General features: G+C 44.2%; 1 protein-coding gene across 1 annotated transcript in view; it reads left to right on the top strand.

The window, feature by feature from the left end:
• The window catches only part of LOC139408810 (poly [ADP-ribose] polymerase tankyrase-1-like), a 116,636-nt gene that overhangs the window by 59,484 nt on the left and 35,805 nt on the right, over positions 1-21,347 (top strand). The window contains exons 4-5 of the mRNA XM_071153153.1: positions 6,147-6,183; positions 11,597-11,672. Coding sequence (XP_071009254.1) covers positions 6,147-6,183; positions 11,597-11,672 — 113 coding nt within the window. The remainder of the gene's footprint in view (positions 1-6,146; positions 6,184-11,596; positions 11,673-21,347) is intronic.

The following is a 21,347-nucleotide window of genomic DNA, read 5'->3' as shown; positions in this document are numbered from 1 at the left end:
CTCTGAAAAACACCAAAATAAAGATGCCCAGGATCCCTGCTCAATTGTGTGAACATGCCTTAGGCATGCTGCAAGGAGGCATGAGGACTGCAGATGTGGCCAGGGCAATAAATTGCAATGTCCGTACTGTGAGACGCCTAAGACGGCGCTACAGGGAGACGGCACGGACAGCGGATCGTCCTTGCAGTGGCAGACCATTTCTAACACCTGCACAGGATCGGTACATCCGAACATCACACCCGCGGGACATGTACAGGATGGCAACAACAACTGCTCGAGTTACACCAGGAACTACCTGATGAGCAGCACAGCCAATGGGTGTGATGTGAGGGTAGGAATCCTCCACTTTAGACCAAGCAGCCTTCATGTTCGCAGCATTGTCTGTCACCAGTGCAAATACAGTGCCTTGCGAAAGTTCGGCCCCCTTGAACTTTGCGACCTTTTGCCACATTTCAGGCTTCAAACATAAAGATATAAAACTGTATTTTTTTTGTGAAGAATCAACAACAAGTGGGACACAATCATGAAGTGGAACGACATTTATTGGATATTTCAAACTTTTTTAACAAATCAAAAACTGAAAAATTGGGTGTGCAAAATTATTCAGCCCCCTTAAGTTAATACTTTGTAGCGCCACCTTTTGCTGCGATTACAGCTGTAAGTCGCTTGGGGTATGTCTCTATCAGTTTTGCACATCGAGAGACTGAAATTTTTTCCCATTCCTCCTTGCAAAACAGCTTGAGCTCAGTGAGGTTGGATGGAGAGCATTTGTGAACAGCAGTTTTCAGTTCTTTCCACAGATTCTCGATTGGATTCAGGTCTGGACTTTGACTTGGCCATTCTAACACCTGGATATGTTTATTTTTGAACCATTCCATTGTAGATTTTGCTTTATGTTTTGGATCATTGTCTTGTTGGAAGACAAATCTCCGTCCCAGTCTCAGGTCTTTTGCAGACTCCATCAGGTTTTCTTCCAGAATGGTCCTGTATTTGGCTCCATCCATCTTCCCATCAATTTTAACCATCTTCCCTGTCCCTGCTGAAGAAAAGCAGGCCCAAACCATGATGCTGCCACCACCATGTTTGACAGTGGGGATGGTGTGTTCAGGGTGATGAGCTGTGTTGCTTTTACGCCAAAAAGTTCAATTTTGGTTTCATCTGACCAGAGCACCTTCTTCCACATGTTTGGTGTGTCTCCCAGATGGCTTGTGGCAAACTTTAAACGACACTTTAACGGCCAGGTCTTGGTAGATTTGTAGTGGTCTGATACTCCTTCCATTTCAATATTATTGCTTGCACAGTGCTCCTTGGGATGTTTAAAGCTTGGGAAATCTTTTTGTATCCAAATCCGGCTTTAAACTTCTTCACAACAGTATCTCGGACCTGCCTGGTGTGTTCCTTGTTCTTCATGATGCTCTCTGCGCTTTTAACGGACCTCTGAGACTATCACAGTGCAGGTGCATTTATACGGAGACTTGATTACACACAGGTGGATTGTATTTATCATCATTAGTCATTTAGGTCAACATTGGATCATTCAGAGATCCTCACTGAACTTCTGGAGAGAGTTGGCTGCACTGAAAGTAAAGGGGCTGAATAATTTTGCACGCCCAATTTTTCAGTTTTTGATTTGTTAAAAAAGTTTGAAATATCCAATAAATGTTGTTCCACTTCATGATTGTGTCCCACTTGTTGTTGATTCTTCACAAAAAAATACAGTTTTATATCTTTATGTTTGAAGCCTGAAATGTGGCAAAAGGTCGCAAAGTTCAAGGGGGCCGAATACTTTCGCAAGGCACTGTACCTTCTGTGGTCCAAGGTCATTGATGACTGCCTTCCGACTGTCCGCAATAGGCTGAGAGAGGCTGGAATGTTGGCTTGTAGGCCTGTTGTAAGGCAGGTCCTCACCAGACATCACCGGCAACAACGTCACCTATGGACACAAACCCCCCGTCACTGGACCAGACAGGACTGGCAAAAAGTGCTCTTCACTGACGAGTCGTGGTTTTGTCTCACCAAGGGTGATGGTTAGATTCGTGTTTATCGTCAAAGGAATAAGTGTTACACTGAGGACTGTACTCTGGAGCGGGATCGATTTGGAGGTGGAGGGTCTGTCATGGTCTGGGGCGGTGTGTCACAGCTTCATCGGACTGAGCTTGTTGTCATTGCAGGCAATCTCACCGCTGTGCATTACAGAGAAGACATCTTCCTCCCTCATGTGGTACCCTTCCAGCAGGCTCTTCCTGACATGACCCTCCAGCATGACAATGCCACCAGCCATACTGCTCGTTCTGTGAGTGATTTCCTGCAAGACAGGAATGTCAGTGTTCTGCCATGGCCAGCGAAGAGCCCGGATCTCACGCACGTCTGGGCCATGTTGGATCAGAGGGTGAGGGCTAGGGCCATTCCCCCCAGAAATTTCTGGGAACTTTCAGGTGCCTTGGTGGAAGAGTGGGGCATCATCTCACAGCAAGAACTGGCAAATCTGGTGCAGTCCATAAGGAGGAGATGCACAGCAGTACTTAATGCAGCTGGTGGCCTCACCAGATATTGACTGTTACTTTTGATTTTGAACCCCCCCCCCCCCCTCCCCTTTGTTCAGGTGCACAATGTTCCATTTCTGTTAGTCACATGTCTGTGGAACTTGTTCAGTTCGTCTCAATTGTTGAATCTTATGTTCATACACATTTTACACATGTTAAGTTTGCTGAAAAGAAACGCAGTTGACAGTGAGAGGATGTTTCTTTTTTTGCTGAGTTTAGTGAAGCAGTTAGATTAAACAACTCCTTTGTAATAAATGTTTTAAAATTTGACATGTATGGAAACAGGTGAATTAACACTTCTCAGTTAGCAGGCTCAAGCAAGCTAAAACCCACATGGAAGCAAAAACTAACTAGCAGAAATTGTTACGTTTTTTTTAAACACACTTTGCTGTAGGCCACTATTTACTAGTTAACAAAAAAATCATGTATGTCATATCAAATATATTCAACCCACCCAGTATTGTAATCAAACCTTACCAGAAAGTATGTAGTCCTTAGCTCAGACAGTGTAGTAGTGTGGGCTCAATAGCATCTCATAAGTGTGCAAGATCTTGAGTCAGCTGTGCATGTGATGGAGGAATGCACTGTGCATGCAGGGGGTTGCAATTCAATTGAATTTGAGATAGTTTAACCAAAATATGCCACAAGACCAATAAATTCCTTGTGTGTATCCCACAAAAAAAGGTTCACTGTTATAAGCTAACTTTTTTGATGAATTTAAGCAAAATTCCTGGGCTTAACTTACCATGGAAAATTACCGGGAAGTTTCCAACCCTTTGCAACCCTACTCATGAGGGAACCAGAGTTCAAGATAGCATAACCAGAAGGAAAAACCCTGTCCCCCCCCCCCCCCCCCCCAGGCTACACCAGGGGTCATCAACCTTTTCCTGCTGGAGTGCCAATTTATCTTTGACCATTTCTACTGATCTGCGTGCCAGTCATGATTTTTGTGGAACAGTCATTTCATTTATAATAAAGTCTTTGAATCTCAAAATCTTTGTGGTTATTCAAAATTCTAAAATTAACTTCTATTACCATTGCCAACTATGTAAAAAGTGCTAACATAAAGCCAACAAATAAAAACGTTGCAACTTGCAGGTAGAAAACATCCAGATTTAAAAAATGAATATCCTATTAATCACATTGGCTATGCATGGCATGTCTGCAAGGAACTTGAAATATTGTGTCAACTTGGTCTGGCCTGAAGCTCACCCTAGGAAACTTGCCCCACTGTATAAAACATTCTGGGCCCTCAGAGTTTCCCGTGCCAGTGAGCTCCAGATAGACAGAGCTGTAGGCTATTTGTGCAAGGGATAAGAAGTAATCAACCAGATCAGAACATACACATTTTTCTCCCTTGTTTGTTGTTTGTTGTCTTTCTCAATACATGTAAAACCAGACTTTTGTTTACTTGCTGTTTGAGGTGAAGAAAAAATGACTCATATGTTCCACAGTGGTGGTGAGTTAAGATGATCAGAAATACTATCAGATCCCCAAATGGGCACATTTATCATTTATAGGCCTACATTTGCGCGCAGGCCAGGCAGCCTAGGCCTACTGCTATGCATAATCTGGTGCGGGTCCTTACTCAACATTTACCAGAGCGCTACAAATAAAATACATTGAATGAATTGACAACTCGTAAATGGAATGAAATAAACCAAAACTTGTTCCTCATAACTGTAGCCTAGGTTGTGTGGTCCTTAAACAACTTGTCAACTCCAGACAATGAGAACGGTAAAAGACTATAATAATAATTTTTTGAATGCATTAACAGAAATGACCTTAACTAAACATTGTAGATTTGAAATGATGGGAATTAACAGTAAATGTACTACTGGTGATACTGGTGTGCCCTCCCACGGCCTACAATGGATTAGTCCACTGAGACATGCGTGAATCAGACCGGTGTCTCGTGGCATAAAAATAATAATATATATAATTGCTGCTCGACTTAAAAAAAATATATATTGGTCGACCAACAGCCTATCGACCAAACAATCGACCAGTCAGTCGACTGGGGTCAGCCCTAGATGCCGTGCTAATTTCTGCCTCGCCATCTGCTGTTTTTATATCCTCTCCTCCCTGTCGATAATGTCATATCTGTTAGAATGATCCAATCTGAGTCAGAGTACAGGCAGTCAGGCACACCACAGCAGAGACAGAGGAAACCAACCACTGCTCTGGCAAATATGGATGGGAGCACCGCATGCATGCCTCAGATGAGATTTACTTCTGTTTGATATTGACTGAGGCAACCGTACCCCGAATATACATACACACAGCCTACTCCCCCACAGAAACACAATGTAATTCATGGCATCCATTAACTGCCCTCTGGGGTCCGGCCATTCCAGTCAGTCTATCACTATGTCCCCGTCAGCTGCCAATCACATATTAGGGAGGGTTACTGAGTGCAGGGGCATCAACACTAAGAACACAGGGCGAGGAAAGATGGTGTGTGTTCTCTCCTCTCGCCTTGCTTTATCTCAGGAGAGGAGGGGGTGTTGTTTGTTTGATCTTGCTGCCCATATGTCTCTGAGTTAATAAATGTATTATGTCCATAGAGACCTAAAAGCCTGCCTAGACATGTCCCCTCTCTTTGTATGGGAGTCCATCCCAGCCATAGTCTTCTAACCCCAGCCAGCCCCCAGAGCCCCCCCCCCCCCCCACCCCTCCCGGATGTATTCTGTGTGTTCTGATCTTAACACCAGGCAGCCTCCCTCCCTATCTCCACATCCACGGCTGTTGGAATGGAAACAAAGGACTCCTCCAATTAAGCCACTGTGTCTGACTCTGCGTGTATTCTTTTTGTGTTCCAGAATGCTTTCTCTCTCTCCCTCCATCTCTGTGGCACCCCTCAGGCATGTCCTGTCAAATCCACGCATGTCCACACACGGGGGATGGGGGGGGTTGATGGTGAGGAAATCAAGGGGGGTCGGAAGGAGGGAGAGGGGGATGGAATTTGTTGCGACTGTAGTGGCGGGGGCAAGGCTGTGGGTTGGAGGGATGAGAGGGAGAAGGGAGGATGAGGGTGGGACCACTTCTGTTCATGATATCTATTTCCCTTCTGTTATCACTGCAACCCCTCCTCCTGTGCTAACAGAAAAACAGGAGGAGAGAGAGAGATGGGCGGCGTTGGTTGGATGTGTGTGTATGTGTGTGAGTGAGAGAAAGAAAGAAAGAAAGCCGTTTAATTTGAAGATTGAAACAAGCCGTCTCCTAGAGGATGATAATGCTGTGTGCACAGGCTGCCCAACGTCACGTCAACATCAGCCAAAGGGGTGTGCACTGAGCTACGCCACCCAAGCCAAGAGAGAGATGTGCGAGGGAGGGGAGGGGGAGAGAGAAAAGCGAGAGAGAGCCGTAAGGAGAGAGAAATAGGCAGGCATTGAGGAAGGTTCTCTGTCTAATGTGTGGGTGCTCTGCTGCACCGTGTGTGTGTGTGTGTGTGTTTCTCCCACACAGTGTCTGTGTGTGTTTCTCTCTTTTCTCTCTGTGCCGTAGCTGCCTCTCTCTCGACTGTGACACTGGCTCTGTGCTGCTGCTGTGCGTCTCTCTCCCTGCCCGTCTCTGACACTATGATTTTCTGCAACCATTTAGGTGAATACAAGAAAGACGAACTCCTGGAGGCGGCTAGGTGAGTACAAGCTCCCCTCTCATCATCTCTCCATCTCTCTCCTCCTTTTAATCTCGATCTCCCTTCTCCCCTCTTCCCCTCCGGCATTAGCAGACAGGTGTTGTGAAAGGGCTGAGCGTGTGGCTTGGGAGTGCTGGTGCACGGTGAGGGTTGTTATTGTGAAGGGATACCCACGTGGACTGTGTGTGGCCCTTTCTCGTTTGGGCAGAAGTCCGTCCTCGCTCTCCTCCGTCCTTTCACTTCCGTTCCCTGGAAACCGATGTGGTCGAGGAACGTGTCAATTGGTTAGTAGGCAAACGGAAGATCCCCCCCCCCCGACAGCCTCCTTTTGGCGAGGAAGCACGAATGTTTCCTGCCGCGGAAGAGTTTTGATATCTGCCACACCACCTTATGAATCAGCTGTCGTATTGTCAGAGGAGAAAAGCATGCACACATTTAAAGACCAGAAAGCTACGTATCCGTTTAGCTATAAACTGTCTTGCACAACTAATTCAACTAATTTATTTTTAGCACTTTACACATATATTTTGGGATCCACCCCTGTAAACGTCATTGGCCTGATGACGCGCAATTGGAGAAGGAGCTTCTCATTTCACTCAAGAGCATTTTCGTCCACGTTCCCACTCCTCGATTACCTTTTACCTTTTTCAGAAGGAGGCGAGAGAGGACAGAGAACGCAGGAGTTGAGCAAATCCAATTGAGGAAGGCCCCTGTCTGTGTGGAGTGTTAGTTGTTACTTCTGCTTGGTGTGGGTGGCAGGACAGCGACGTGTCATTCAATCAACACAGAACACACTATGTTAAGACACACTGACCGGAGTCCGGACTGTGTTCCCTGGTAAGGTGCTAGCTCACCGACCAGAGACCCAGAGCAGAACCAGAATGGATCATATAAGGTTGCTCCATTTGATTTGAATCACTTTCCGACTGCAAAACCTTCCAAACATGTTTGCCCGTGGTAAAGTGGTCAGAAAATGACTTTATAGACCTGAATGCAAAAACATTCATGTGATAGAGGCCCTCATAGTTGAGCCATTTTGCATACCCCACCCTACCATGAGACATCCGTTTCTGAGACTGGTTACTCAAATGAACTTGTCCTCTGCTGCAGAGGTATTTCTGGGTCTTCCTTTCCTGTGGTGGTCTTCATAGGGCCAGTTTCGTTATAGCACTTGAAGGATTTTGTGACTGCACTTGAAGAAACGTTAAAAGTTCTTGACATTTCTTGGATTGACTGACCTTCATGTCTTAAATTCCTGATGGACTGTCATTTCTCTTTGCTTATTTGAGCTGTTCTTGCCATAATATGGACTTGGTTTTTACCAAATAAGGCTATCTTCTGTATACCCTCCCCTACCTTGTCACAACACAACTGATTGTCTCAAACGCAACAGTCCATATTATGGCAAGAACAGCTCAAATAAGCAAAGTGAAATGACAGTCCATCATTACATTAAGACATGGAGGGTCAGTCAATCCAGAAAATGTCAAGAACTTTTAAAGTATCTTCAAGTGCAGTCACAAAAACCATCAAGCACTATGACGAAACTGTCTCTCATGAGGACCACCACAGGAAAGGAAGTCCTAGAGTTACCTCTGCTGCAGAGGATAAGTTCATTGAAGTTACCAGCCTCAGGAATTGCAGCCCAAATAAATGCTTCACAGAGTTCAAGGAACAAGACACATCTCAACATCAACTGTTCAGTCGTGACTGCGTGAATCAGTCCTTTATGGTCGAATTGCTGCAAAGAAACCACTTCTTAAGGACACCAATAAGAAGAAGAGACTTGCTTGGGCCAAGAAACACGAGCAATGGACATTAGACCGATGAAAATCTGTCCTTTGGTCTGATGAGTCCAAATTTTAGATTTTTGGTTCCAATTAGTTGAGCGGATGGTCTCCGCATTTGTGATTCCCACCATGAAGAATGGAGGAGGTGGTGCTATGGTGTGGGGGTGCTTTGCTGGTGACACTGTCTGTGATTTATTTACAATTCAAGGCACACTTAACCAGCAATGGCTACCACTGCATTCTGCAGCGATATACCATCCCATCTGGTTTGGGCATAGTGGGACTATCATTTGTTTTTCAACAGGACAATGACCCAACACACCTCCAGGCTGCGTAAGGGCTATTTGATCAAGAAGGAGAGTGATGGAGTGCTGCATCAGATGACCTGGCCTCCACAATCACCCGACCTCAACCCAATTGAGATGGTTTGGTATGAGTTGGACCGCAGAGTGAAGGAAAAGCAGCCAAGAAGTGCTCATCATATGTGGGAACTCCTTCAAGACTGTTGGAAAAGCATTCCAGGTGAAGCTGTTTGAGACAATGCTGAGAGTTTGCAAAGCTGTCATCAAGGCAAAGGGTGGCTACTTTGAAGAATCTAAAATATATTTTGATTTGTTTAAGACTTTTTTGGTTACTACATGATTCCATATGTGCTATTTCATAGTTTTGATGTCTTCACTATTATTCTAAAATGTAGAAAATAGTCCAAATAAAGATGAATGAGTAGTTCTGTCCAAACTTTTGACAGGTACTGTATATATTTTTTTATTTTTTATTATACAATCCTTTGACAACCCGTTTTGTGAGCTTTCAAATGATGAGTGACAACGACATGGATGTCTCATGGTAGGGTGGGGTATGCAAAATGGGTCAACTTTGAGAACCTCTCATCTCCTGAATCGTTTGGCATTCACGTCCAAAAAGTCAATTTTTCTGACCACTTCTACCATGGGCAAACGTGTATGGAAGGTTTAGTTCAAATAAAAAGGGGTGCGGTCAGAAAGTGATTGAAATCATATGGAAGGACCCTTTTTGGACAGGGTTCCCCAAATGGTGGCTTTATGAGCAAAAAAATTACCAAACCGTTTTTGTCTTTTCATTGTTGGACATAAAATACTGTAAAAACACCAGGAAGTCAGCTCCAAGTTATTTTAAGTTAAAACATCTGTTTTCAAGTATTCCCACACATAATTGAATGACACGTGATCATATACAAAGGTTTAAAATGATTATGTTTTAGTCCAACATATGTGTTTGAGCTTCTTGCGGTCAATTTGCAGTCTATACATTATTCGTAATTATGTTCTTGCCCTCTACCATCCGCTCAACAACAACAAATAAACTGCTGCAGGGATAACAACAGAAGGCTAGATAGACCGTCTGGTCCGGATGCGGCTGGGATTCAGAGTAGGGGTTATCTCTCTCTCTATGGCTGTTATGACTGACATGACAACACCGTTGTGGTGGATGGATGTTTCTGATTGGCCAGCGGGTTCACAGTTCACACGGCCATCCCTCGAGAGGTGCACTCTGGGAAGGAGTGAAGCCCCCAGCGAGAGGAAGAGGAGCAGTACTGAGTCTTCCTCCTGTCATCTGAACAGCTGAGATTCCCTGGTTTCCTGCTCTGTGCTCCCACCCTCTGTCCGCCCAGCTCTCGGTGCTCCTGCTGCCTGAACACGAACTCCCTATGCCTACTGGGAACTCCTGTCATGTCAGCTATAAACATGAGGGGATTTCTCTCTTGTTCCTACAAATTAAGGACATACAGGCTGCCCCACAATGGCTGTTGTGGTCGCTCCACGCACACAGTTTCCTTCCCACAATGGCCACCCCAGCATAGCAAAGTCTGTTATAGTCGTGCTTTGAACCACCTGAACATGTCTTGCGGTGCAAGGCATGTATGTCACATTCAGCTCATTATGGCCCTTGGCCAGCAGACCCAACTTGAATACATGAGAACTATAAAGACTCCGTCTTCATTATCTGGGAACGCAGTTAGTCGGTTGAAACCATGATGAGAGGGGTTGCCATGGAGTGTAAATGTACCACTCACTATGTCCACAACAATCACATGTACTGTATGGAGCTCCATCCATCCAGGGCTTTGCTTTCAGCACTTCTTATAAAGACGAGGCCTGCTATTGGTTATTCTGCGGTAAGGGATAAGGCTCTTCTGAGATGTCTGTATCATGGAGGGGGCGAGCCTCATATAGCTGATTGACTTATGACAGGAGGTTTACTCTGTATGGGCTCCATCTTAGCGCCCTGGTAATTAGGAAGATGAAACTGACAAACACACTAGCTTTAATCCAGTGGCCTCCACTCTCTGCTAAACCTTGGGATGTTGTTGTGCATCTCAATTAAGAATCTCTTGTTTTCACTTAAGCCCAGTTAGCGTTGTCTACAGGCGGAAGGAGAAGGAGGGGAGAGAAGAGAGGAACAGAAGAAAGCAAAGCCACCGACTATGAATGCATCTTCGCTGAAGGAACTTTGGCAAAGGTTGATACAGGGGGAACGAAAGAGAAAGAGAGTTGGGGGGGAGAAAGATCCCTTTCTTCCTTTCTCTGACGGCCTTAAAGAGTTGTCGTCATCTGGGTAATGCGGAGACTGGCCGGCTCCGCTGCCAGGGTAGTGCATCCTGGCCAGGCCTCCCGTCACCGTGTCTGGGCACCGTGCACCAACCACAGGAGGCAGAGGACATCCCTAATAAATAAACTCTCAGAGCGTGCCAACATTAAGACTGACTGGCACGGCCACCCTGATCCAGAACAGAGCAGGCAGCAGGGCTTCTGGTAACAGCCAAAGGGTGAAGAGACACACGGATAGAGGAGAATGAGTAGGATTACCCTGACCCAGCACAGTAGTAGGGCCTTACTGTAGTTTTTTATTTTGTCCATCCCATATTCAGGACTGTCTTTTACCCCCCTGGCTCTTAACTGTGGATCCTTCGAAGTGCCATACAGTCACATTGAGAACTGAGAGTGGAGCGGAGAGGGTGGCCCTTGGCTTCAGTGACACTGGAAGGAGACGCTGAGGCTTTACATGTCTCCTGACCACACTGGACCATCACTCTGGACCAGATTTTAGGACCAGACTTCAGGACCGGCTGTTAGTGTGTGTTCAATGTGTAATGTCCTGCTGTGTTTTGGGATGGTAGAGCAGAACACAGGAAAGACCTCCACAGCAGGTAGAGATGCTGACTCTGTTATCCGGAAGCCTTCTCTCTGAATCTCTCTACAGCCATGCATAGCCATTGGCAAAAAGGAAGTTTCTGTTGGGATAAGGAGATAATTTATACTGCGTCAGTGTTTTTCACTCTTGTTGTTTTCTGTTACCTAACTATCTTGACCAGTGTGTTCAGAGATCTAAAGACTGGTTTTGACTGCAGACATAAATAATGCTCTTTAGTTTAGATCGCCGTTCTGTCCATTTTGGGCAACTCCCTGGGCAAGTTTTCTACTCCTAGCCTTTTGTTATTCTCCTTTTTAGTTAATGATAATCCTCCATTCCTCCCTTCTGTTTCTATCTCTCGTTCTCGCTCACTCGTTGGGGTATATCTAATGCAGGGTATATATTTTTTTGTTTTTTCGATCCCTATTTTCTATGGTTTTCTTCCGCTGCAGGAGTGGAAATGAAGAGAAGCTCATGGCCCTGCTCACTCCGTTAAACGTCAACTGCCACGCAAGCGACGGCCGCAAGGTAAGGGCTTGCTCCACCAGCACGCACGTGTCTGCACACACATTGTTACCCAAGCGATTCCCGCTCAAACCATGATATTACAACTCAATCGTTAAGTCATAGTGAAATGGACCAATCAGTTCAGGTAAATCTAGAGGCGTTGAGACATTCTTTGCCAGCGGAGGTAGTAATTGTAAGTGAACACAAGTGAAACAGGGTGAGGAGGACTATGTGGCCCTCTTGATGTCATAGTCCTGTTCCAGGTGTCAGTGTTAGAGGCCTGGTCTGAGCTCAGGGAAAGCTACAGGATCCAAGTCAGTCCAGAGAAGAGGCTTAATCTGAGCCACGACATCCCTTCTCACAGACCTTTCATACGGGAAATGAGAGGATTTGTGATACCCGGTTGTCTGCTGCAAGGTAATCATAATGCATAGATAGGTCAGAGTTGAGGATAGTACCTCCGCTCTCTTTTCTACTAAATTTGTTTTTGAGATTTTGACCACACTCAGTTTCTATAGTATGTTGATTATAAGTAACACATTTTTAGTACAGTATTGACACAACATTCTAGTGACAATGGATACTACAGTCGTGGCCAAAAGCTTTGAGAATTACACAAATTTAAATTTTCACAGGGTCTGCTGCCTCAGTTTGTATGATGGCAATTTGCATATACTCCAGAATGTTATGAAGAGTGATAAGATGAATTGCAATTAATTGCAAAGTCCCTCTTTGCCATGCAAATGAACTGAATCCCCAAAAAACAAACATTTCCACTGCATTTCAGCTCTGCCACAAAAGGACCAGCTGACATGTCAGTGATTCTCTCGTTAACACGTGTGAGTGTTGACGAGGACAAGGCTGGAGATCACTCTGTCATGCTGATTGAGTTTGAATAACAGACTGGAAGCTTCAAAAGGAGGGTGGTGCTTGGAATCATTGTTCTTCCTCTGTCATCCATGGTTACCTGCAAGGAAACATGTGCCATCATCATTGCTTTGCACAAAAAGGGCTTCACAGGCAAGGATATTGCTGCCAGTAAGATTGTACCTAAATCAACCATTTATCGGATCATCAAGAACTTCAAGGAGAGTGTTTCAATTGTTGTGAAGAAGGCTTCAGGGTGCCCAAGAAAGTCCAGCAAGTGCCAGGACCGTCTCCTAAAGTTGATTCAGCTGCGGGATCGGGGCACCACCAGTACAGAGCTTGCTCAGGAATGGCAGCAGGCAGGTGTGAGTGCATCTGCATGCACAGTGAGGCGAAGACTTTTGGAGGATGGCCTGGTGTCAAGAAGGGCAGCAAAGAAGCCACTTCTCTCCAGGAAAAACATCAGGGACAGACTAATATTCTGAAAAGGTACAGGGATTGGACTGCTGAGGACTGGGATAAAGTCATTTTCTCTGATGAATCCCCTTTCCGATTGTTTGGGGAATCCGGAAAAAAACTTGTTCGGAGAAGACAAGGTGAGCTCTACCATCAGTCCTGTGTCATGCCAACAGTAAAGCATCCTGAGGCCATTCATGTGTGTGTGGTTGCTTCTCAGCCAAGGGAGTGGACTCCCAAAATTTTGCCTTTGGGTCCATGGCCAGGAAACTCCCCAGATTGGACAAACAAAACCCCACAAATTCTGACAAACTCCAAGCAATGATTATGCAAAAATGGGCTGCCATCAGTCAGGATGTGGTCCGGAAGTTAATTGACAGCATGCCAGGGCAGATTGCAGAGGCCTTGAAAAAGAAGGGTCAACACTGCAAATATTGACTCTTTGCATCAACTTCATGTAATTGTCAGTAAAAGCTTTTGACACTTATGAAATGCTTGTAATTATACTTCAGTATTCCATAGTAACATCTGACAAAAATATCTAAAGACACTGAAGCAGCAAACTTTGTGGAAATGAATATTTGTGTCCTTCTCAAAGCTTTTGGCCACGACTGTACAGTGTAGCCACACGCTGTGATATCCATCATATCCAAACATTACATTATTCTCTCTGAAAGCTATCTTCCTGGGAATATTTTAGCAATAAGGCCTGAGAACTATCGTGTGAATAACTCCCGACTAAGGGCTGTTCTTAGGCCTGACGCAGAGCAGAGGGACGGGGAAACAGCCCTTAGGAGGGTGTTATTCAAGATAATTCCTGGGTTCGTAGCCCTTATTGCTTTTATAAAACGGTTACCAGCGTATAACTAAAAAACAGATTTAACGGCATGTTTTCATTTTTTTATTCAGTCAATTTGTTTGCTTTAATCCTTCCACCTTACGATATAGTCTGAGAAAAGCCAGTCGTTAGTTCAGGAATCCTGAAGTTGCAAGCCAGATGGGCTGGTCATCCATTCTATTGGCATGGACAGTTCTAAGCCACAGGTGTCAAACTCATTCCACAGAGGGCCAAGTCTATGCGGGTTTTCGGTCCTCCCTTGTGCTTGATTGATGAATTAAGGTCACTAATTAGTAAGGAACTCCCCACACCCGGTTGTCTCGGGCTTAATTGAAAGGAAAAACCAAGAACCTGCAGACACAAGGCCCTCAATGGAATGAGTTTGACACCCCTGGTCTAAGCAATAAAGGTTGCTATGAGACTAGCACGTTCTCCTTTGCTAGTCTAGCCAACTAAAGCAAACAGACAATCACATCAAGCAGCTGAAATGACAGCAAGCTATGTGCATTTTTTGTTTGTTTTTACCTTTGTTCCTTTTGCAGTTTCTTGGGATATATTAATTATAACCAGAGAATCTGTCACGTTCATATGCATGGCACGGATTGGAGAAGCAGACAGCAAGTTTTAGACAAACCTCAACTGTTGCAAACCAAATGCTAGAGTAGTAGCATGGGGAAATATTGCCTAGACGTTTTTTTTTTCAGGGGAGATGAAGTGTATAAATTACCTGGCTAAGCTGTCAGACAGTGGATGCGCATGGATTCAAATGGAGCTGTTAACAGGCATTATCAAATCAAAATGTATTTGTCACATGCGCCGACTACAACAAGTGTAGGTAGACCTTACCGTGAAATGCTTACTTACAAGCCCTTAGCCAACAGTGCAGTTCAAGAAGAGTTAAGAAAATATTTACCAAATAAACCAAGGTAAAAAATAATAAAAAGTAACACAATAAAAGTAACAATAACGAGGCTATATACATGGGGTACCAGTATAGAGTCAGTGTGCGGGGGTACAGGTTAGTTGAGGTAATTTGTACATGTAGGTGGGGTTTGAGTCAATTCATTACCTGGGATTGTGGTTACTAACTCCTATCAACCAATCAGCATCCAAGATCCAAATAACCTGTTTTATAGTTTAGAATTATTCCGGTAGAGGGATTTGGAGATCTGTGTGGGGTTCCGCAGTGAGGTCCTTTGTATTCCTACACCACAGCAGTGTAGGTTGTAGTTATGGCTATTAAGTAAGCCGTTAGCATTCAATGACTCCTGATCATCCCCCGGCTCGGTTGTCAGTGCCGTGGCTTTGTATATCTGAATTCTGTCCCTGCCTGCTTCAGGAGGCATGCAATGACATTTAGATTTGGATTGATTTCCGTGAGGGTACGATGACAGCGATAATAATAACTGACACAATGATGCATATTAAAATGCTAATGAAGCTTTCCCAAAGATTGTCGCCATAGCCTCCATCTCAAGACCCCTTTCTTTATTACCCCTCTTTCCTTTTAATTAAAATGCCACCATCCCTCCCTCCACCTCCCTGGCCAATTCTCTGCCTTTTATGTGAGCAGTGCTGTTCTAGACGCTGTGGATGTTTATGGCTGGTTCTGTGTTTGCCAGATCACGGCCCTCTAATACAGCTCTGCAGGGTGCAGTGTTCCTGCCAGCCAGCCAGCCAGCCAGTTGGTTGCTCCCCAGACCTCAGTGTTTATGAACAGAGAGAATGTATTCTCCTTTACAGTCGTCACTAATGTGCAGTGCGGTTAGTCTCTCTGTGCTAATGAGTTGCTGTGGCCCAGGCTGCACAGCATGTCAGTTCAGAGATGCTGTTCTAAGGCAGATGAGAGGGTTGCTCCTGCTAGTTACATTGATTTGGGTTTTTGAGTCCTCGGTGTTTCTCGATATGCGTACTACCGTGCTCCCCACACTCGTGCTCCACGTGCATTCTCCAAGGAAGTTCTCTTGAGTATGCTCTTGTGAGGACAAGAGCATTTATTTAACTAGGCAAGCCAGTGAAGAAAAAATTCTTATTTACAATGACGGCCAAACCCAGACGACGCTAGGCCAATTGTGCTTTACCATATGGGACATCCAATCGCGGCCGGTGGTGAAACAGGCTGGATTCGAACCACAGTGTCTGTAGTGACACCTCTAGCACTGAGATGCAGTGTCTTAGGCCGCTTCGCCACTTGGGAGCAGCAGTCTAGCCAGGATAATGGCAATAGAGACGAAACCAGATATACACAAAACAAAAGTTTTACTTCATAACTATCAGCTGTGTGAATGTGTGAATATGTGAATCGTAATAATGTAGCTAACCAGATAGTATAACCGGCAAAAATGACCTTAAACCAACGTTATCCAATATAGATGTGAATTCTACATGGGTAGCTAGCTAACAATTCTTTGTGGCTATCTAGTTAGCTAACAGTAGTAGCTAGCCAGTTAACTCTATTGACTTACTATGGCTTGCGGTCTACGCACACCACAGTGGGTATGGTAGGCAGGTAACCATGCCAAAATTAACACAGCATGTATTTATTGAGGTATTAAAATATTGTAGTCAGGCAACATATGAGAGGTGAATAGGCAACATTTTTTATTTATTTATTTATTACTTTTCATATTTTTTTTCTCCCCAATTTGGTGATTGCGATCTTTTCTCATCGCTGTAACTCTCCAACGAGCTCGGGAGAGGCGAAATTCGAGTCATGCGTCCTCCTTAACATGACCCACCAAGCCGCGCTTCTTAACACCCGCTCGCTAAACCCGGAAGCCAGCTGCACCAATGTGTCGGAAGACGCTGGGCCAATTGAGCATCGCCATATGGGACTCCCAGTCACGGCTGGTTGTGGCACAGCCTGGGATTGAACCCGTGGCTGTCGTGATGCCGCAACACTGAGACGCAGTGCCTAAGACCGCTGCGCCACTCGGGAGGCCAATAGGCAACATTTCATTCAAATGAAAGTATTTTCTCTCACTTCAGCTCAAATAATCGCCACCATTGATTTCAAGAAAATGTGGGTAATTTTTTACGTGGTTGCGTCATATTTCTTTGCATACTTTCCGTTGACGCTTGCATCGGTGCATGCTTCAAGATATGTACAAACGGAGCACGCATTCGAGAAGTGCCCTCTGTGCTCCGTTTGGCATACTTTGATTTAAACTCGTACTCTGACCCTCCTGTGCTAGTATGTATTTTGACAAACACCCATGTGTGTTCGTTCGGATGGTACTATAATTGTGTTTTTAAGAGTTTTTCAGATAGGAGAGGCCAAGTAAGCCTTTTCTAAGGCCACAGCTCTGTTTCCCTGCTACTATATAGCCCTTTAATTGACTGTCCAGTGAGTCACAGGTATTTTACCTAGGAGGGAGACCCAGGAGTTATGGAGGAGATTATGGGAAAGTGAGAGGTCAGCATTTAGCCGACATGGTGCAATTCATGGGGCTCCTAGATATTTCCAAGGGAGCTTTTTGTCGGTGTTTAGGCTACATCCAGTCTTTTAGGTGTGGTCTCGTCCCCTTCCCACTCTGACCTCTAAAGGGGAGCTTCTCAGCTATCCTAAGATGGTTAGTACACGGCAACTCACTGTTTGTAATTACCTGGACTCCACTTAACTTAATGCTAACACAAAATTGTCCTGATTTCTTCCTAAGAAAGAGGGAGAACTGAGTGTGTGAGCCAGAGATAGAGCCATCTGCGTGATCTCTCTGTGCAATATGCAAATACTGTAAGTGTGGATTCTGATTAGCATACTAATGATATTCTGTTCTGAGGATTCTCCGTCCTCATAACCCATTCCACTTGTAATTTCTGTTGTCAAAACTAATAAAGAAATGAGTGACTCAACTGGAATGGAAGTAAAGGTCTAAGGCCCGCCTTGAGAGGGAAGAGTGAACTTGAAAATGTACTAAGCTTGCTGATGTTTTGTTGGTGCATTTTATTCAGAGATGTGTGCCATGCATGTGGTAGTTAAAAAGTGACTTTGTGGCACAGGTTATTTCATGGAGATTCTACCACTCAGGTGCAGTACATGTTACTTTAACCCCCCCCCCCCCCCCGTAAAGAGACTAGTCACAGTCCGTCAGTCCTCAATGCTCTCACCTGTCTAGTCATTCCATGCCCAGATAATCTCTCCTTTGATACTCGGCTAAATAAATAAAAAGTTGATCACACTTGCTTCCTGAACCCATTCAGTTAGCTTCTTGTTTTTATCTCCTTAGTGGTCTGCCTATGTGCGTTTTAAAGATCCACTGCTCGCATTTGCTGCCTCTGCCCCTGTCCCCCCACCTCGCTTCTCTGTCCCTCCGCCTCCATAACCCAGGGAAAGAATTGAAGAGAAGCTCGCCCTTGGCTGCTCAAGTCTTCTGTTTTCCATTTGTCATACATTTCCAGCTTACAGGGGCATTATTTTGTTGAAGTATATAATAGAATACTTTAGCTCTTTCCGAGCGGCACCATTTGTCATGGGACTCTGTTGCTGTACCAGTCTCTCTTCTATTTCTCCTCTTCTGTTTTGTGTTGAATCCACACCCAGAGTTTTTTTTAAAAAGCAGCAAAGGGCTGTTATCATCCTCCGATATCTTCATGGCCTGAAACACAGTTTGTTCTGTAAATTCATTGCGTTTGTCACAGTTTGCTTCTACAATGGATATTGCAGCAGCCCAGGACAGAAAAGGCTCTTGGCGATGATGGGGTGATCAGGGACAATAGGAAATGGAGAATACTGTCCCTGGCAGTGTCCTCAGTGTTAGGCTATTTCCATGGCTACAACAAGGAGGGGAAGAGGCGTAGGCGATACTAGAGAACGTTGTAAAGTGATGAATCCACTCCGAACCTGTGATATTAGCCATACGTGGACCCCCTGCCAACAGCCATGTTTTTAATCTAGGTTACTGCGGTGTCTGCAACACTGGTATAGTTAGTTGTTAGAAACCCCTATTAGATTGAGGTTCAAGGCATGAACAATAGGCCCTAGTTGTTTTTGATCATCCTCTTTTATGTAGCTGGATTTACTAAATCCTTACTTTGCTTTTCTGACTGGTTGGTGTTGATACTGTGGCGGAATCTGTAGAATGCCTATCCCTTGGCGTCTGCTGTTAGTAACTCCGCTCTGTCATGTCAGTAGTGTGTAAAGAAATTACCTTGGGTGGACACTGACGGGAAGCTTAGTGGAGCGTTGAGATGAGACGCTCCCTGTAATGACCGGTTTGCCTCAACCCAGTACCCGGATGCGGCCAAACGCCTTCGGAAGCTGCCCAGTATTCAGGAGGAGGAGATCCAGTCTGTCTATGTGTGAGGAGCAGAGCAGACACGTGTCCGTCTCCCCGGGCACAATGGCATCTCAATTTACTTCAACAACCTGCTGCCATCCTGTCCCTCCAACGGCCCTAGGAACAGTGGGATGTGCTGAGGATGAATGAACCGGGCCTGTCTCAAACCTCACCATTTTTTGCTGTGTCTTAACCGTCATCAACATCAAGGCTTGTCATAACCATCACTGCCTCTGTTTTTTGAGGGACTGACTTCGAAGTGACATCCGCCTCTGCATATTGTACCGCAGGGGAAAATGAGAGACTCAAATAAATGCTTTATCGGTTTTGAAATTATATCGGCTTTAGAATTTCAATGGAGAGCATAAGACGCTGAGGATGAATCTCTGAGTTAAGTGAATCAATCATGTGATTGGGTAGCTCAGGTTCCTGGGTGTCTCTGCGTGACACCAGCTGGACTATGTCATCACACAAGTGTTTGTTACATTTGGGGTTGTCCCCAACTTTAAAAAATCTTGGTCGACCGAGAGTGGTCCAGTTCTTTTGACCAATCGATTGGTCGAAATGTTTCACCTTATTTTTCCATATATAGACAGGCACACCCTATGTGTTTTAATAAAATCAACTACATATGCACTGAGCGTGTCTGATGCTTTAAGCACACTGTTTGATTAAATTATTAAGACACACAGATGAGTCAAAGACCCCGGAGGTCACATTGTGCTTAAAAAAAAAGAATTACAGCGAGTGCCTGTGTGACTGGCGCACATTGCCTCCTCTCCTCCCTACTGCAGCGACAAGGTACCACAGCAAGTGTTTATTGTGCTGTTCGTGCTGAAGCTGCAACATTTCAGCCATTTGTTTTCCTGCCTGTTTCTGACTGAAAAACACTGTTACCCAAATCCCTATTTTGTTTTCGGAGAAACTTTCCCTATTCCCTCAATATTTGCTTTCTTAACTTGAAATTGGATTTGATTTGAAACATGTAAGGATCACATGCATGTGACCATAATCACATTAATACATTGGTTATAACAAACACGTGACCGCAAAATGGACGCGGAAGACGTGAAAAATCAACTCAAAGCGGTTTGTTTACTGGTTGCTCAGGAGGATAAGTGGAAGTCAGATCTGTGGAAGACATTTGACTTAGTTGTGGAAAATCCTGGAGATGAAGAAAGAGGAGGGTATTGGAGCAAGCGTTGCGTGAGTATTATGTGTGCCAAACAGTTGCTATTACATAACAAAATGTTGGGACCATTTGGAACAGTAAACAACACTAAATAAATATGTCTGTTCTAATGAAAAATAATAAATATGGAGCCTTTATTACAGCAGACTAAAAACAGCATTGCAGTTTATTTATTGTTTAGGCTTCTCATTCAAAGCTCCCCTTGATATTTAATTATGCTTGATTGCATTTCAAAGTAGGAATGCCTCATATGCTGTGTGATGGCATGAATGAACAAATTATTGATTGATACAATGTATATTGAAATATAGGCCTAAGTAAGTTACAGTTTAAGTTTAAGACTGGCCTACAGCTCATGAGAATGACAATATTTATTATAATGATAATTGTAACAATAAGAATGAGATCAATAAAATGAAGGGTATAAGACCGAGAGATGCTTGCTTATAATGTGTGACAAACAGATGCTGTTAGATTAAATATATTTTTTCCTGCCTGTTTGGAACAGTGTAAACAACACTAAATAAATTGTAAGTAATACCAGTCTATCCTAACAAAATATATATATATATATATATATATTTTTAACCTTTATTTAACTAGGCAAGTCAGTTAAGGACAAATTCTTATTTTCAATGACGGCCTAGGAACAGTGGGTTAACTGCCTGTTCAGGGGCAGAACGACAGATAAGTACCTTGTCAACAACTCGGGGGTTTGAACTTGCAACCTTCCAGTTACTAGTCCAATGCTCTAACCACTAGGCTACCCTGCCACCCCGGGTGTGTTAAAATATTACAGTATAGTAAAGGCTAAAAACAGCCAAATCTGTTTTGCCGTTGCATGATGCTTGGTTCTCACGAATCAGTAGGCAACTAAACAAGCACTCAAACAGGCAACAAAGGCAAGCTCGGTCTTATTTCTGTGTATGTATGTATATGTATGTGTGTGTGTATGTATGTATATATATATATATATATATATATATATATATATATATATATATATATATATATATATATGATTTGTAAAGCCAGGCACATTTAACAGTTAGGCTATTTATTATAGA

Source organism: Oncorhynchus clarkii, chromosome 5 (genome assembly GCF_045791955.1).
Source record: "Oncorhynchus clarkii lewisi isolate Uvic-CL-2024 chromosome 5, UVic_Ocla_1.0, whole genome shotgun sequence".
NCBI lineage: Eukaryota > Metazoa > Chordata > Actinopteri > Salmoniformes > Salmonidae > Oncorhynchus > Oncorhynchus clarkii.
This window is presented reverse-complemented; position numbering and strand designations above follow the sequence as displayed.